The sequence below is a fragment of the Saccoglossus kowalevskii genome, chromosome 10 (genome assembly GCF_978046115.1).
Source record: "Saccoglossus kowalevskii chromosome 10, keSacKowa6.1, whole genome shotgun sequence".
Lineage (NCBI taxonomy): Eukaryota > Metazoa > Hemichordata > Enteropneusta > Harrimaniidae > Saccoglossus > Saccoglossus kowalevskii.
In genome coordinates this window covers 32,994,772-33,014,231 of record NC_140650.1, presented here as the reverse complement: position 1 = coordinate 33,014,231, position 19,460 = coordinate 32,994,772, and the positions used below count along the sequence as shown (strand labels likewise).

The 19,460-nt window shown below is 32.9% G+C and overlaps 1 protein-coding gene across 5 annotated transcripts in view; it reads left to right on the top strand.

The window, feature by feature from the left end:
* Nucleotides 1-19,460, top strand: part of LOC100328985 (LIM homeobox protein cofactor) — a 56,338-nt gene that overhangs the window by 17,386 nt on the left and 19,492 nt on the right. For 4 of the 5 annotated variants that reach the window (XM_085504523.1, XM_085504525.1, XM_085504524.1 and 1 more), the window contains exons 3-4: nt 193-237; nt 7,792-7,867. In XM_085504523.1, coding sequence (XP_085360649.1) covers nt 193-237; nt 7,792-7,867 — 121 coding nt within the window. Of the gene's footprint in view, nt 1-192; nt 238-7,589; nt 7,868-19,460 lie in introns of those variants that run through there. The other variant, XM_085504526.1, reaches the window with a different exon arrangement.

Sequence of the window (19,460 nt, the reverse complement as noted above, 5' to 3'; positions counted from 1 at the left end):
CTTTAATGCCACTTTTAACAATGACATAATATTTGTGATGAACTCAAAATACAAAATTATATTATGTAAATTATTTGTTATTATGATAGTAAACTTCCTTGTTGCAACCTTGTAATGCTCATCATATTAGCTCAATCACCTTCCATACAGGTCCATAAGTTCAAAGTGTGTACTTTCTTTTTTTATTTGCAGGCCATATCTCAATCATGATCATATGAAGAATTTTGAGCCAAAAATGTAAGTAAACTGGGTGGAGGAAATCCATTTTCAAGTTGTCTTGATTTAGTTTTGTATTATGTGTTTCCTGTATGTATTGGATTGACTTTTGTGTATACATATTCAAATTGTACAACGACATTTCAATGTAGTTGTAGCCAAGTCAATATGTTCATTCATTTCCCTGAATATCGCGCATGAATATACTTGAAATCACAGTTATTTGTCAACTGAATGCCTGTTGTATACCGTAGTTGTCCGGGTTAGCGCCCAGTATCCTGAACAAGGAAAATTGTCAAAAAATAGGGGTGGGCATTTGCAAAAAAAACGAAAATTCACGAATATTGACAACATGCAGATCGAACTGCGACAGGGAACATGCAATGGAAATAAACAATATGCAACTTTACAAGTATAGCCAAAATAATTTATTGCTTATAACGTGACAAATAAACCAGAAATAATAAAAATCGACAGTGAGGACTCGTTTAAATTAGGATTTCCCCACCGCAAACATGTGAACTCAAAATGAACTAAAATGTCAGGGGTTAAAGTACGTAAAATTATTTCTGGTTTGACAAATTCCGGATTGAGTCATATACGAGCAATAATAATTTGCTTGAATCCTTTCTAAGGAAACTCAAACCAAATGGCCCTTTTCAGGGCCATGACAAATTTCAAAAAAAGAACTACCGTTTCTACTTTATTATACATTTTGGAGACTTGCTGACCGTTATGATTCTGTTAAAAAATCTTGAAACATAAATGTAATTGTCTTGCAAACTGACCGAAATATTTTGTAAGAAAATGTCTGCATAAGCGACTGAAATGAGAGTGCGCCCTCTAGTGCCTTTCAGCACTTGTGTACACCTCTAGTGGGCTAGGGGGCCCTTTCTGATTGAGAGCTTTGTATACTTAAGTGGTTGCTTATTGTTATATTGGCAGGGAAGTTGCCTCCCACAAAATCTGTTTCTAACTGATTATACAGACATATGAACAGAGAAGGTGAAATAAACATGACTCAGGGAAAACATATCCCAGAATTCATTGAGTTGGCTTCATTTCAGAAATTGTATATTCAATACAGATATTTCATTTTCTGTCTACAAAATAGAAATTGCGGAATACATATCTATTTTTAAAATTGAATAAAAATGAATTCATCAAAGAAAAAAAGAAATGTAAAATGAACATGAAAATGACATTTTGTGATGCTTATAATTTATTTTAAAATTATTTTTTGGGTAATTTTTATTTTAACCAATTCACTTCAGGCGATAATTAAATTGCTTTTCATTGTCGTCAGGAAACAAAAAAAATATTCAAATATTGGTATCATATTACAGGTCTGACATGGAGACATTTGGTAGTTTCTAGGTCAAAGGTGTTTTTGTCAGATTTGATTTACAGATAGCATGCCCTATGAACACCATAGTTTTAAAAATATATGTATTTTGTTGTTGCATAAAACTGTAATGGTAATTTGCATAACAATGAATTTATCTAATCTATTGTATTTGAGCAGTTATTTCTTTGACTGTTTTTAGAGACATTTTATATGGTGGCTGTTTCGTATATATGTACATATATCCTGCAGTAAAGATGATTTCCTAATTTATACTATGGTTTCCATGGTGATGACCCCTGCATAGTCGTTGATATTCTATACCTGTTTCAAAGACAATCAGATTGAAGTCTTTCTTGAGCTCTCAGTGTATATTTAATAATTTCACCACTGGTACCATATCCAGTTTGATATATTAAAACCCAGTGTATTATGTTTAATAATTTCACCACTGGTACCATCTCCAGTTTGATATATTAAAACCCAGTGTATTATATTTAATAATTTCACCACTGGTACCATTCTCAGTTTGATATATTAAAACCCAGTGTATTATATTTAATAATTTCACCACTGGTACCATCCCCAGTTTGATATATTAAAACCCAGTGTATTATATTTAATAATTTCACCACTGGTACCATCCCCAGTTTGATATATTAAAACCCAGTGTATTATATTTAATAATTTCACCACTGGTACCATCCCCAGTTTGATATATTAAAACCCAGTGTATTATATTCAAGAGGATGGTTGGTTCATTTGATATTGATATTCAAAATGTCAGCGAATTCTTTAATTGAATTCCTAATACACATTGGTCAATTTCATGTGAAATCTTCTAAAGGTGGTGATCCTTGCATTTTGATTTTAAATTCTTGCTCAATAATTTTGAATTTATGATTAAAATTATAACATGTCATTTTACCAAGCCTAGATAATCTAATTTTCATAGTATTTTAGCTAATGACATTAGTTTAGTCATCTCCAGTTAGGTGATTATTCAAAGTGGTGTGAACAAGTGAAAATGGATGAAATGTGACCTTTGTGATCATCTCGTAAGTTGTGAGACTTCTATATATTACACCACTAGTATATGTACATAAAATAGTTTGGTTATTATTTGTATCCATAATTACCACCAAATTAAGTACAAGAAACTTGAATCGTTCAAAGACACATCTCTGGAAATTAGGGCGTCAGTAATTAAATTAGTTTACAGCATGACACAAATGAATAAAAAACAAAATTACAACAAGGGACTTAGACTGACAAAATCATTGTACTCTGGACCATATGCACTGTCCCCCCCCCCTCCCCGACAGATTCTGTTGTCCTCCTTTAAGCATGGATCCTTAGAGATTTAATAATATTGTATAGCAGAATGCAGGAATTTCAATGCCACATACTTCTAACACTTATTAAGGTTCACGGGTATTTTAATTTATTGAGTAAGATAACAATTTTGTCACAATATTTTTTTTTTTTGCATATATCCCATAGCCTTTTTGAGTGTTTGCAAATCATGTAACAAAATGCTATATATGCACATATATTTTCCGTAAGAATCCATATGACAGCTTTAATTCATAGAGAATGTTTTTTCCTCAGAATCCCATTAGAACAAGTAATATTGTTTTTCACTATATGTCACCCAAATATATTTTCAGATATGACTATCTTTTTCTCACAGAAACCAATGTTGATTGGCTCAAACATCGCCGTTTTGATGTTTTTTTGTAGTTATTTTCAGGTAATAAGTAGCATTGTTTTTATGAGTTTTGTGAACAACGCAAAATAAAACCATATATGAAAATCATTGAAATCTGAATATTTCTTTTACTATCCATGAACAGACTTAAACTATAATTGGTAGCTAAAAATAATCAACAAAGAATTTAATGACTTAATTATCAATTACTGCTAATTTGCATAGAGAATATTCTTTTGCATAATTCAATATTCACAAAAATATTCTTGTTAGTAATATATTGGGTAGGAGGAAGAGTGGTTACATAATGCCATACTCCATAAAGCAGGGGTTGGAGTACGAAATTCAATTGATACTGCTCCCAGGATGCAGTACATTACTAGTCTGAATTTTAGTTAATTTTACAGTATAGTATACCATTTCACTTTTTTTGCCTGTGAAGTCTGACTGAAAAAAAAAATGAAATTGGGGCACTGTATGACGACACATTTTTCAATCCGCTTCGGAGGAGACTTACCATACTGGTATTACACTTATTTGCAAAGGATGATATAAAAGGCCAGGTGGTGATGAGCGCCCCATTGGATTAGTTAATGCTGAAGTGATGGTGATGCAGTGTTCAAAAATCTGTGTCTATGATTTATGAAATGTGTATTTTTTAATTCTACCATATGTTTACTCATCATCCTGTAGTATGTGATGTCTTGTCTGTGTAGTGTAACTCTATAGCCATTGTCATACCATAAGGTTGTCAAGTGAGGTAGTTTTTAATTTCAGTAGATTAACTAATTTTGTCACAGTCAGCTCTCTAAATTTGAAACAACTATTACTGGTAAACAATGTTACATATTTTGAGTAATGTTTTTGAAACAAGCGATCCAGTTTGCTTTCACGTCTTACCAGGTAGATTAATTCTCAGATTTGTTTTGTTCATTTCATGAGAATATCTAGAAAATATTTGTTTACTTTGGTAATTTGCATTATTGTTACAATAAAGGATGTTAATTTGCATAATTGTTACAAATGAAGATGCTGATCTGCATAATTGTTACCATTAGCATGTTAATCTTTAGTATGAACATTTTTGTGCAACATTTATCTTGTTTGTTTGTTTGTATGTATTTATTTCTAATTTCCTCGCTAATTTCACACCAAATTTACATTATTTCCCATCAGCTACAGATTTAGATCAACATTTTGAAAAAATATGGGAAAATAATTATGTAGGATTTTTTGACATTTTGAAAAAATATGGGAAAATAATTATATAGGATTTTTTGTGGAAGTTGAAAAAAATGTGACTTCGATGTTTAAATGGTCTAATTTGCATATGGTCATGGAATAACTAATAATTATACTTGTTTTTCAAATATTACTAAGATAAACATGTTTTTTTTTTTTCTGTAACCAACTTGTTGACCTAATTGATTTTGCATGACACAGGGTTGTTTGCATTAATGTTTTTATTTATATTCATGTCATTTTTATTTCGGTTATGTTTCACTATCTTAATCTGAAACAATCAGCAAGGTTACTTTGATATTTATCACTAAGTTAGGTATGCCAAGGTGTGCCATTTCTGGGTGTGCTCCTTAGGCTACTGGATTTTTGTTCGTCATCAACTTCTTATAAATGACTCTTCTTGAAAATTACTATTTACATTGCTACAATATTTGGTTTTTCTTGTGATCTTATTCATTTGTTCATTTTGTGATACATAACTTCAATTTGATTATTTTTGGTAAAATTTGTTTTTTCAACTTTTTCTCAAAATCCAATTGTTGGATTATTGATATGTAAGCGATAGTATCAGATATGTTCATTTTGGGATGAGAAATTTTAATATTCTCTAATATTAGTAAATACATTTGAAGGAAAATTAATTATATTATGAACTTCTTCTTCAAAACTACCAGCCTGATGCAGAAATGGCATTACAGGAGGCCTTCTTGTCTTGACAGGTTGCTTCTTTATAATGTTCACATTTTAGTAACTTTCAAAGTTTGGCAACCTGACAATAATTTATTTAAATATTTTTGTTTTGGCCAAATTGTATTTTATTTTATATGAAATTGATTCCTCATTGAATTTTGTCTGTCGTTAGGACCACCGACACGGGTTGTCTAATGTATGAGATGTAATGTCCATTGTGGTTGTCGCTACCATCATCATTATCATCGTTGATGTTTCCATCTTTGCCAGAACCCTGCATACATTTGGTTCAAATGTGGTACAAACCCCCCCCCCCCCCCCCATTAACTTGCCATTTCCTCAGTATTTGTTGGCATAATCACTTTCACACTTTGACAAATTTCCATCTTTCGCCAACTAAAAATGAAAAAAAAAATACATAATTTTGTATTCAGCTACTAAAAATATGTGTTTGCCACCTACATGAAATAACTTTTTGGCAAACTTCAACAATTTGAATGGGCATGCACTTACTAATATACTACAGGATACATACTTAAATTTACATAAATATAAATAACAACTCTCGAAATATTGTCTTGTGATTGGTCACTTCCATGTACATCCGTTCGTGTAAAAAAAACATTAATTTCATATTTTTGTTGATGACCGAAACAAGTATTTTGGTTTTATTGGTTTCATTATTTACTTAAGGCTGAAATTAATCTGAAGTAATAGTGTATACATTTTATGTGGATAATGTTTTCTCAAAATCCACCAGTACATATATAACTATTTTCTTATTTTATTGATGGGTCTTTTCCAAACTCAATCTGACCCTCTCCCCATTTTTGAATGGTTTATCCCTTAAGGTTGGCCTGTCAAATATCTACATTTCTGATTCATATAGGCTGTATTGGAGTTCTTAAATGTGTTTTTTTAACACTACCTCCCCAAAAACCTTAAATTTTCAGAAATTAGAAAGTGTCTGTTTTAATCTCGAGGAGGATTTTGAGTACCTACATACTGTAAATGCATTAATTATTCACTGGATTTTAATGTTGCTACTTTCCCTGAGAAGTAAAATCCGCTAAATGAAATCTATGTGAACATAAGAAATAATAATATACTGTAAAATACTTTATTTTCGCTTGGAATTAATTTTTGCTATTTTCGCTGAGGTAAGGTATCAGTGAAAATAAAATCCAGTTAATATACCTTTTTTCTTGTATGTTACATTAAAGTTGCGAAAAATCAGTGAAAATAAATTCCATACAAAACACCCAAAAATATCTTTTCAGCGAAAAAAAAGTATTTCACAGTAACTCATTGTTTCCCTGGCAAATTTGTGATATTATAATCCAGTGAATATCTCAAAACATTGAAATAACAAAAATAAATGGTTTTACTGTACTATAATGGATTTTCTTTTTTTTTAAATCTTAGATCATGTAGGTCTCCATCCAAATTAAGAAAAAAATAATGTACATAAAAGTACATGAAACGTACATAAAAGTACATTACGCCATTTTAAAGAATTCGTCATAAAATAAGCCTATATAAGAAATGGTTTTCAAATAGTACAAGATATTCCTTGTCGAGCAGGTCAATTCTGGAGTTGACCAGCGAATGCATTATAATGGAGTGAAATGGAGCTGAAGAAATCTACACTATTCTTTAGGGGGGATGTATTTCATTTGTTAAAGAAAAAAAAAACTGCAAACAATATTGTTGAATGCATGCTATGTTTGGAGGAAAAAAAAATGTTCTACCTAAAATTGTTGATTTAAGTAAAAAAATATACACATTGGCTGTGCTCCTGTTGTATTCTATTAGTGATTGTGTATAATTATAAGCAATGGGCCCCTGACCTGTCATTGTTACTTGCACTGCTACATGTAGTGAGGCCTAGAAAGGGGATTCTTCTGTGAGCTTTGAAGGCTGGATTATAATGCAAGAGAAACGTAATTGTGGTGTCTGGAGGACCATCTTTGCTATAATTGTTATTTTGGGATGGTAATCTCCCCTGTCTCAGTATTGGGAAGTAGTAAACGTCTCCGTGAATAAGAACAAATAAAATAGGTTTAGGTTTGGTTTGTTTTGTGTGGCTTCATGCGTGTGCTTTGTTGAACAGCTAAAGAGTTCACCTCTTGTTGCACTGCTGCCGAGTGCCCTTGGCTTTTAATCCTAGCAAATTGACCTCTTTGTCAATTTAATTCCTGTCTCCCCCTCCCCCACTCCCCAAACCAAGGCTGGGAAAGGGAAACTAATTGCTGACAAAATATCACGACGATTCAACGCAGTAACCACTGCCCTGTGTATAAATGCTTAGTTGCCCCCTCATTTGAATTTCAGAGGTAGCATAAACCAACCAATCAGCTTGGAGGTTGGGCCAAATTTAGCTCACTAGTAAATATATGCAGGATACACATGTAGCACTGTGGTAGGATGTCTCAGTGTCGCAGTGTGCCCGGTGTCTCGTACATTGCCCAAGTCTGATGGAGATGTGCTTCCCTATGTGACATGACGGTCTGTCATAGTTGTAGTGTTTTGTCATCGTTATCATGGCCGCTGCTGACTTTAGTCCATTTGCTCCGCTTTATTACAGGAGGCATACCCCCTTTGTTAGCCAGCCGGACTACAGAATCTACGAATTAAATAAACGTCTTCAGCAAAGGACAGAGGTGAGTTATATATTTTTTAAAAACCAAATTTAATAATTATCTCATCTGCATTCCTCCAATTTTAGATGATAACTTTAATCTTTACAGTAAGTGGGTGATCACACAAAAACAAAATATTGCACTTTTATTTATAATTTACAATTTAAAAAAAACTAAAACTTGAGATTCTCAACTTCTATGGACAAAAATTCACATGAATAATTGTATAGTACAGGTAGCTTTTGTAAATAACTAGTGTAATATGTACATGTGGTGTATAATATCACTGTATATATGGGGTGAATTATGTCTCAACCCTAAAATCAAAAAGGAAAATCCACTAATATTCACAGTGGCAACTTATAATATTAGCTAGAGAAGAAGAGCTAAAGAAATGTATCTGGGTAGGTCATGTATGCGTTTAAGGTAATACATAGGTGCGTTCAGCATATTGATTTTGTAGCAAATGCCATGTGGTAACTTGGTAATATTTTCACTCCATTATCTAAAACTGGGAAATTATATGTTTCAGTTCTTTCAATTAAATATCATTTATTTATTTGTGAAATATTGTTTTTTTGATTACCAAAAAATAGTTGTGAGTTGGGAATTATTCATCAACTGACCTTAACACACAACATTAGGGAAAGGGTGTTTCTCACATGTATAAAAGAGGCTAAACCATTCTCATCTTCTTGGTAGAGATGGTGAAAATTGTAAATCAGGGTGATGCAATTCTAATATCTTTAAAAAAAAAAATGACAATCTTCATGAAAACAAAATTATTAAAAAAAAAAAAAGATTACGTGAAGCTGCACAAAATAACATTTGTTCATTCATATTGGTTTTCCACTTATACTCAGCTGAACCCCTGCTTGTGAGAATGGTTTAGTCTATACATTTAATCCCAACAACAAAGGAATAGTTGCCACATTGTTAGTTGGGATGTGTATTTCTGGGAGGCTGGGAGTATTATTGTACAAACTATACACTATGAAAAGGTCATGGGTTGAGGACTGAAATTTAAGGTTGTTATTACAAAAAATATATTTAAATTTTTTGTTTTATATTTTATATCAATTCAATTGTATTTCAAAATCTTCAATTGGTCCAGTTGTGTTTCTGATTTTTCACTTTTTAAGGCAAAATTTTTAAAACTAAACGCTTGTTTCTAAAATGTGCAATATGAAAAAAAAATTTGTAATTTTACAAGCAGTAAAAACAGTGCGATCATGCCTGTGTTGAATTGCTTCTTTCACCATTGGCAAGAACTCCAATGTCATCTTGCTTATCAGTTTCTCTCAACATGACAAGGGTCATACGTTGTACCACTTTTAATTGCGCATTTTCAATTTTTGGCAATACAACAATTACAACTTTTGTCATATTTGCTAATATAATTAATTTTATTTATCTCTGTGTTTGTTTACCAGTCTAGAACATAACTAAAACCAGAATACAAATGTGGGAACAACAAGCACTGCTCAATAAATAAAACAAGATTATGTTCAAGACAATAATTATTCCCCTTAGTGTTGAAACATTTTGCACTTTTTTCTCGAATTTCTTTGATAATTTCGGACCAAATGGACCCAGTTTTTTCATTGGCTTCAGGTCTTGATATAATTGTTTGAAGCAATGTGGAAATAATTCAAATTTATTTTGTTAAAAGTGACAAAAGCTGACTTGACCATTCAAAAAGTGAAGCACTTATTCTATTACTTGACCTGTAATGTTTTTTTTAACAATTGTTCTACTTCTGAGATACAAATTTAGGGATTTTGTTTAAATATGGTACAAAGGCAAGACATACCTAATTAGGTTGCATTTTCTTTTCATTTATTTCAGGAATTGTTAACAACTGGCTTCGATTTTTGTCCAAAAAAAAATCATAAAATTTGAACACGTCATCCACCGTTTTTTATATATTTGGACACTTTTAGACATTTTTGCTAACCTAAACAGGCCTATATACAACACTCGGTTGCCACTTTGACTGAACAAAAATATGGTGTCACTTGAAATAGTAACAACTACGGTAGTTAACATGCTGAATACTTCCTCCAACATTTAACTCTCCAACAATTAATTCACATCTTTCTTAGTTTATAATCGACACTGTCAGTAAAACTTGTTTCTTACTGTCACACATTTCGTTGAATTTATAAATATATAAAAATATTAGATGTTTTATCCAATTTGTGTTTTATTGATCAAATTAATGTTGTACAATTATCGAACTGTGCTGTAGCAGCTGAGTGCATCGGGGTAGCATTTGTTGGATACTCTGACAAAAGGAGCAATATTCGAAAAGTCTGGTCGCTGTACTCTCAATCAAATATTCTGACCAAAATATGACAATTATAAAGATTGTTTCCTAATTAAGCTATATTAGTTGTGCATAGGCTTACATATATGCCGGAAGTGTATCCATGTTCAAGTACGTCATATTTTAATGATTCTGCATATATAAATGCAGTTTTTGGAAAGATTGAAAGTACTCTTAGTAAGCATCTATTAAGTTATTGCATATGTATGTACCTGTGTCCGCATTACGCATGAATTCCATGACAAGGTTTGATCTGGCCGTCAGTTGTGCAGTGGTTTTCTCAAATCTGTGTGTAATATTAGAAGGGACAAAAGGTTATAGAAAGTGGTTTTTTTTTTATAGAATACAACTATGTTTAATAGAGTTGCAAGAATTTAAGGACCAGTCAATTGCATGTTGTTCCTTGATTTAAAGAATTCCGAGACATTGCATATTATCACCATGGTAACCAATGATGAATAAGACTGCAAGCTGCTTTCATTTTGTGGGAAACATATTTGTAAATTTTGTGATTCGTGGCAACTACATAATTTTTTTAAGCAGTGATCATTTCATTGAGATCTTCAAGACTGTATGTCGCAGCGACTTTCCTGAAATTTTGTACGCATGAATCTCTCTCTGATCAAATCATGGGAATTGCTAGTGACAAAGATTAAACAATTCACAGTGTAATATAACGACCAATTGCAGGTACTCTAAGTCTCTTTAATTTCACAAGGCAAATTTTGTTGCTAATTTGTGAGTCATGGAAAATCGTAAAATTTTTAGTGATGAGAAATTGACTAGTGATATAAGGGGAGGGTATCTTGAAGACGCGACTTTTGTGACATTTGGTTATCACTGATGCCATTAAATCATCAAATTGCAAAAATTAGCAAATTTTTTTTTCACAAGGCAAATTTTGTCGCTAATTTGTGAGTCATGGAAAATCGTAAAATTGTTAATGATGAGAAATTGACTAGTGATATAAGGGGAGGGTATCTTGAAGACGCGACTTTTGTGACATTTGATTATCACTGATGCCATTAAATCATCAAATTGCAAAAATTAGAAAAATATTTTTTTAATTTTTTTTTTCATAGTTTTGTGCCAGGCGACAGTTCTGGACATTGATGTCACTGTTGTCTCTCCTGACTTTTTAGCTCCGCTGTCGACTTTGTCGAGCGGAGCTTATCATATGATATGAGTGATTGTCCGTCGTCGTCTGTATCAATGTTTTACTTTTTCGACTTCTTCTTGAAAACTACAAGCCTGAATGCTTTGATACTTGGTGTATATGTACCTTGGGTAGACCTCTCTTTGGCTTGTTCATTTCATGTTGATATCTTCAATTCTCTAATTTTGGTGAATATTTTTGTCATTTTTGGTAAAAAGTGATATTTTCGACTTCTTGTTAAAAACCGCAAGTGCAATTGCTTTGATATTACATATATAGGTACTACATGTGGACCTCTCTCAGATTTGTTCATTTTGTAATGATATCTTTAATTCTCTAATTTTGGTGAATATTTTTGTCATTTTTGGTAAAAAGTGATATTTTTGACTTCTTGTTAAAAACCGCAAGTCCAATTGCTTTGATACTACATATATAGGTACTACATGTGGACCTCTCTCAGATTTGTTCATTTCGTGATGATATCTTCAATTCTCTAATTTTGGTGAATATTTTTGTAATTTTTGGTAAAAAGTGATATTTTCGACTTCTTGTTAAAAACCGCGAGTCCGATTGCTTTGATATTACATATATAGGTACTACATGTGGACCTCTCTCAGATTTGTTCATTTTGTGATGATGTCTTCGATTCTTTAATTTTGGTGAATATTTTTGTCATTTTTGGTAAAAAGTGATATTTTCAACTTCTTGTTAAAAACCGCAAGTCCAATTGCTTTGATATTACATATATAGGTACTACATGTGGACCTCTCTCAGATTTGTTCATTTTGTAATGATATCTTCGATTCTTTAATTTTGGTGAATATTTTTGTCATTTTTGGTAAAAAGTGATATTTTCGACTTCTTGTTAAAAACCAAAAGTTCAATTGCTTTGATATTACATATATAGATACTACATGTAGACCTTTCTCAGATTTGTTCATTTCGTGATGATATCTTCAATTCTCTAATTTTGGTGAATATTTTTGTCATTTTTGGTAGAAAGTGATATTTTCGACTTCTTGTTAAAAACTGTAAGTCCGATTGCTTTGATACTATACATATTGTTCATTTTCTAATGATGTCTTCAGTTCTTTAATTGAAATGTGCATTGCTAACAGCGGAGCTATCTCAGCCGATAGGCTGCTTGTTCTTTTGTGTGTGCAAGTGCTAGTGCTGACAGTGCATTTTGCCACAGAAGTTTTATTCATGTTTGGGACTACATGACAGGGCCGTGTGGCTATTTTAATTTGCTATCTCTGTCGAACACAAGCACCTGCAGACCTTAACCAAGGTTCCCCTAAAGTCGCATTCGTTAGTGAATGAATCTCGGCCAGTGGAATAGGCCTTCCCATTGAGTCTGTGGCACACTCACCCAGGGTAGGGGTCGACCTTTTTGATGTTCAGCCTAAGGTAGGATTTGAATTTGGGTCTACTAGTCATGAGTCTGATGCGACAACCACTATGCTACCAGTGACCGGTAACAAAAATTAGTTATTTGTAAATCATAAATTGCAAGACTTAATGCACGATTTGAAATGAGTTAGTGAAAACAAGTTAATGTTCATCTGGGGATGTTTTGCTTGTGCTGAATGGTTTTTACGCAATCAAAGCCTTCCATGTGTCCAAAATGTTCTGTGATGTTATTAGTCAAAATAAGATTGACACACACATGGCTGGACCTCATGCAGTCCTGAATGAGATTTCCATTGCATACTACTCAGTACTCAACTGTACATGGATATCAGAGTTACGTATTCTTATCTTATAAATCATAGTGACTTTTGAGCATATTTTTTTATTTATATTTCTGCGCATGGACTTGTCCTAAAATGGGGACTTATGTATTGACTGTGTGTTCATGCATGCATGCATCCGTCCGTCCGTCCGTCCATCCGACCGACCGTCTGTCCATTTCCAGTTGTATTCCACAATGCTTGGACCAATTAAGTTTGAACTCCACTAATACATCAGACTTTATATTTGACATATGCACAAGATGGCCAAATGCAGCCATTTAAAAGTCAACAATTCTGTTAAAACCTGGTACATACATTTAACATAATGGAACCTTGATGCACATCATTTTATTTTCTGAATCGAAAATGGCTGACTGGCAGTCATCGTCTTTAAACAAATCCAGTTCCACAGAGCGATATATCCTGGCAATATATGGGCAAATACTAGTAAGTTTTACCCTGTATGATATATTGGTATCGTTGTACACAAAGGACAAGTACTGGTAGCATAACCCTGTGCCATGTGGTGTGCAGGGAGTGTATTGTTAGAACCAGTGTGTGTGTGTGGACTTGGTAATTGTTATAAATTAACTTGAATACTGGCTGTCTATGTTGATTTCCTTTAATTACATGACATGGGTTATTCAATGTTTTTTCTCATTCATAGGGAGGTCACTGATTCATAGTCCCCATAGCTTAATGATTAGTTTTCTTTTGTTTAATCATTTGTAGGTTACACGGTAATTAATAAATTTATTTGTCATTCATGTGACATCTGAAAAGAAAGAAAAACTAAGGGTTACCATTTCATAGAAATTGTTCATGTGATGGGAACAGTGAAAAATCTTGATGTATGAAACAATATTATGGGAAATACCGGTAACACATAAAGTGAGACGCTGTCAGAGGGAGGCTTAGTCTCTCAAGATGGCGATGTATTTGACATTGCTCCCAGGGTCCCCGATAAAGTTGTCATCTTGTACCATATTCTTTGAGTTTCGCTTGACAAAGCTAGATTGAAATAGATGGCGCCCTCTGTAAACCTGATCGCAACACTGTGACCATCTTTTTCCACTGGCAAGTGATTTAATGTTGATTTAAAGTTGATATGTAGCATATATGCTATGTTTCGTCGTCAAATAATGTAGATCTTTATTTTTGGTCCTATCAATAATCAAATTTAGATAATTTAAGATCTGTTTGTGAGGAAATATTTTTGCAAAAATTAAGAAGAAATAACAAAATAACTTAGGAAATTGATGAACATTTGTCTGTTTTACAATTTCCTGACGAGTTTAATGCTAAAAAACATGCAGACGTATGATGTGTATTAGGTATATGTGATTTCCGGCAGCGTGTCCTAGATTACCCATCATACTGTTGTGCTTCCTGTTCTTCAGTCTGTTCCAAACCCTAAAATATTAGTGGTGTACATGTGCATCTTGTTGTGTTAATGTGAAATGCTTTATTCTCCGGAGAGATCAAGATTCTCAAATTCCTTAGTGAGGGAGGAAACCTTTGTCAGTGAAGATTTCACTGATCTGTAAACTAGTGGCATTTCACCCCCACAGATTCGCTTAAACCTTTGAATGTCTGAAAGGTTATTTCCCTGGATTTGCCACCAATCTAAAAAGCCGACAGTAAAGATGCCATAAACCTTTTGCACTGACACAGATATATATGTACATACTGTGATGTCATTTTGTTAATCCAAGCAGATTTGCATCTGTCTCCCTAGAATGACCTTTCAATTTACTGGTATCGGTATTAGTGCTTCAGAATATATTTTCACATAATACAACCAATTTTTCTGTGTCTTTATTGGGCTGTGAACAAATTATATATTGATGATGGATCTGTGTATTTTCATGTTTTGTTTTTCTTCCTGAAGAAAGTTGTTAAAAAAATATATCAGATACAGAAATATTATACTGTTAAATATTTTGTTTTAGCTGGAAATTATTTTCCCTGACTTTTTGGGTGGTTTGTATGGAATTTATTATCACTGACGTTTGAAGAGTGGAATTTAAAATATCCATAAAAAAGTATATTCGCTGGATTTTATTTTCACCAAATCATTCATTCAGCGAAAATAGCGAAAATTTATTCCATACGAAAATAAAGTATTCTACAGTATATTAATACTGTAGTTTACAAAAAAATTATGTTCCAAAATGCAGACCAAAATAAGTACCGATTAAGATCAGTGAAGGTAATACATTAAAACACCAACTCATGAATAGAAGTTCTTATTGCGTACATGAATTTAATTATTAGTCATTAGATGTATTATTTTATACTACTACATGTATTATTTCAATAACTACGTTTAGTTCCAAAAATCATTACTGTATTTGCTCTATGTATCTGTGTTTAACTGCTTGCGCTACTACACAATGTACGTGTAACTGTTAGCACCAGTACTTGTATTCTGGTTGTATGTGTAACTGTTAGCACCAGTACTTGTATTCTGGAAGTATGTGTAACTGTTAGTACCAGTACTTGTATTCTGGCTGTATATGTAACTGTTAGTACCAGTACTTGTATTCTGGAAGTATGTGTAACTGTTAGCACCAGTACTTGTATTCTGGAAGTATGCATAACTGTTAGTACCAGTACTTGTATTCTGGAAGTATGTGTAACTGTTAGCACCAGTACTTGTATTCTGGAAGTATGCATAACTGTTAGTACCAGTACTTGTATTCTGGAATTATGTGTAACTGTTAGCACCAGTACTTGTATTCTGGCTGTATATGTAACTGTTAGCACCAGTACTTGTATTCTGGAAGTACATGTAACTGTTAGTACCAGTACTTGTATTCTGGAAGTATGTGTAACTGTTAGTACCAGTACTTGTATTCTGGAAGTATGTGTAACTGTTAGCACCAGTACTTGTATTCTGGAAGTATGTGTAACTGTTAGTACCAGTACTTGTATTCTGGAAGTATGTGTAACTGTTAGCACCAGTACTTGTATTCTGGCTGTATATGTAACTGTTAGTACCAGTACTTGTATTCTGGAAGTATGTGTAACTGTTAGCACCAGTACTTGTATTCTGGAAGTATGCATAACTGTTAGTACCAGTACTTGTATTCTGGAAGTATGTGTAACTGTTAGTACCAGTACTTGTATTCTGGAAGTATGTGTAACTGTTAGCACCAGTACTTGTATTCTGGAAGTATGTGTAACTGTTAGTACCAGTACTTGTATTCTGGAAGTATGTGTAACTGTTAGCACCAGTACTTGTATTCTGGAAGTATGTGTAACTGTTAGCACCAGTACTTGTATTCTGGCTGTATATGTAACTGTTAGTACCAGTACTTGTATTCTGGAAGTATGTGTAACTCTTAGCACCAGTACTTGTATTCTGGAAGTATGTGAAACTGTTAGTACCAGTACTTGTATTCTGGAAGTATGCATAACTGTTAGTACCAGTACTTGTATTCTGGAAGTATGTGTAACTGTTAGCACCAGTACTTGTATTCTGGAAGTATGTGTAACTCTTAGCACCAGTACTTGTATTCTGGAAGTATGTGTAACTGTTAGCACCAGTACTTGTATTCTGGAAGTATGCATAACTCTTAGCACCAGTACTTGTATTCTGGAAGTATGTGTAACTCTTAGCACCAGTACTTGTATTCTGGAAGTATGTGTAACTGTTAGCACCAGTACTTGTATTCTGGAAGTATGCATAACTGTTAGTACCAGTACTTGTATTCTGGAAGTATGTGTAACTCTTAGCACCAGTACTTGTATTCTGGAAGTATGTGAAACTGTTAGTACCAGTACTTGTATTCTGGAAGTACATGTAACTGTTAGCACCAGTACTTGTATTCTGGAAGTACATGTAACTGTTAGTACCAGTACTTGTATTCTGGCTGTATATGTAACTGCTAGCACCAGTACTTGTATTCTGGAAGTATGTGAAACTGTTAGTACCAGTACTTGTATTCTGGAAGTATGCATAACTGTTAGTACCAGTACTTGTATTCTGGAAGTATGTGTAACTCTTAGCACCAGTACTTGTATTCTGGAAGTATGTGAAACTGTTAGTACCAGTACTTGTATTCTGGAAGTATGTGAAACTGTTAGTACCAGTACTTGTATTCTGGAAGTATGCATAACTGTTAGTACCAGTACTTGTATTCTGGAAGTATGTGTAACTCTTAGCACCAGTACTTGTATTCTGGAAGTATGTGTAACTCTTAGCACCAGTACTTGTATTCTGGAAGTATGTGTAACTGTTAGCACCAGTACTTGTATTCTGGAAGTATGTGTAACTGTTAGCACCAGTACTTGTATTCTGGAAGTATGTGTAACTGTTAGTACCAGTACTTGTATTCTGGCTGTATATTTAACTGTTAGTACCAGTACTTGTATTCTGGCTATACATGTAACCGATACTCCTGTAAACAATTAATTGTATATGTGTCGCAATTGTGCTATTTCATGTTGTAAACATGCACATGCTGTTCTGTTATGAAATCATAAATGTTAATGAACTATTTCATATTAGTGATGACCAGCTCTTGAGATATGGCAGCTAAGCACCGAGACAATTTAATAAAATTGAATGAAGAGAGAAGTATGAATGCATGCGATACTGCTTACTGTGGTTCACCTTGTTAGTCCCATCATGCATCTTGCTAAGCTTCTTGAATAAGCTCTCAGAGAAGATGAATTGAGACCCCCTAGCCCATTTTCATTGAGACCCTCTAACAAATTTTCATCAAGACCCCCTAGCCAATTTCATCAAGACCTCCTAGCCAATACTGTAAAACACATTAAAATAGTTCCATACAAATTTAGCTCAATGTTTAAATTAACGGTCTTAATTCAGCTAAAGTGTCAACAATCTTATTGTGAGAATATACTTTTTTTTAAATTATCAAAATTACAGCTAACAGGACATGTTTCACAGCATGCCCAAAAAACGTGGTTAAAATATCACAGTGAAAAAAAATTACAGGGAAATATGTAAAAAAAATGAAAAATGATTCACCAAAATTTTTTGTTGCCAAATTTAAGGTGTTGTTTAAACGATTATAATCACTCAATGAGAGAAATTTTTGAACAAGTGTAATGTACAACACTTCAGAATGTCATGCAGACTGCTCATATGAATATATTTTTATGTTAATTATTATCAGGATACATGTTTCAAAGCATTGCTTAGCATGTATGGCAGTATTTAACAAAAGATTTTCTACTTTTCTCAAAAATGATGTCTGGTATCAATTTAAGAATTATCATACAGATGTTTGTGTGATAATGGTGAAGCCGCTCACTGGGGAATTGTTGACTGGAAAAGCATGTATGCCATAATTTATGTCACCGAAGGTGGCTGTTAATAGAGTGTCTTCAGTCTCAAGTCATTTGCAAATTACTCAATTGAATTCAAGCCACAGCTTCTGGACTTGTCCATAAATTTCCCGATTTGCAGTGTGACTGTGGTATTTATTTAATGGCATTGCAAATGAATTATTGATATGTATTAGTGTGATTTTCTAAACTTAGGCATTTTAGATCTGTTGTGGCTTACAATCCATTGTTTGCAAATTTAATGTTTTTTTATCTGGCATCCCTGGAGTAACGTCTAATAATTGTTTTGCACATGGGATAGTGGAACTTTGGTGAAGTTTGATCTTGTGGGAGAGGGAAATTTTTTTTTACTGGGGTGGAAAGGGCACATGTTAAAGAAGTAAATGTGTTGCATAAAAGTAAAGAACTGTTCCTTACTTTTATGCAACACATTTATTTCCGAACACATAACACGGGATCATGTTAAGTAAAGTTGGGAATGTTATGTGAGGAACGAACATGTTATTTAATGAAGGTGGGAAGGGTATGTACATGTATTATGTAAATTGATCATGGAGTGTTATTCAAGCTTATGGTAAGAATTTTCACAATATTACCATGCCTAATGTAAATTCCAGATAGTCGAAATAAATTCAGTATGAAAAAATTAAGCTTTCTATTTTAGATAATAGAGTAATTGTTTTATTTGAGATGATACAGTAATTGTTTTATTTGACATAATACAGTAATTGTTTTATTTGACATAATACAGTAATTGTTTTATTTGACATAATACAGTAATTGTTTTATTTGACATAATACAGTAATTGTTTTATTTGACATAATACAGTAATTGTTTTATTTGACATAATACAGTAATTGTTTTATTTGAGATGATACAGTAATTGTTTTATTTGACATAATACAGTAATTGTTTTATTTGAGATGATACAGTAATTGTTTTATTTGACATAATACAGTAATTGTTTTATTTGACATAATACAGTAATTGTTTTATTTGACATAATACAGTAATTGTTTTATTTGACATAATACAGTAATTGTTTTATTTGAGATGATACAGTAATTGTT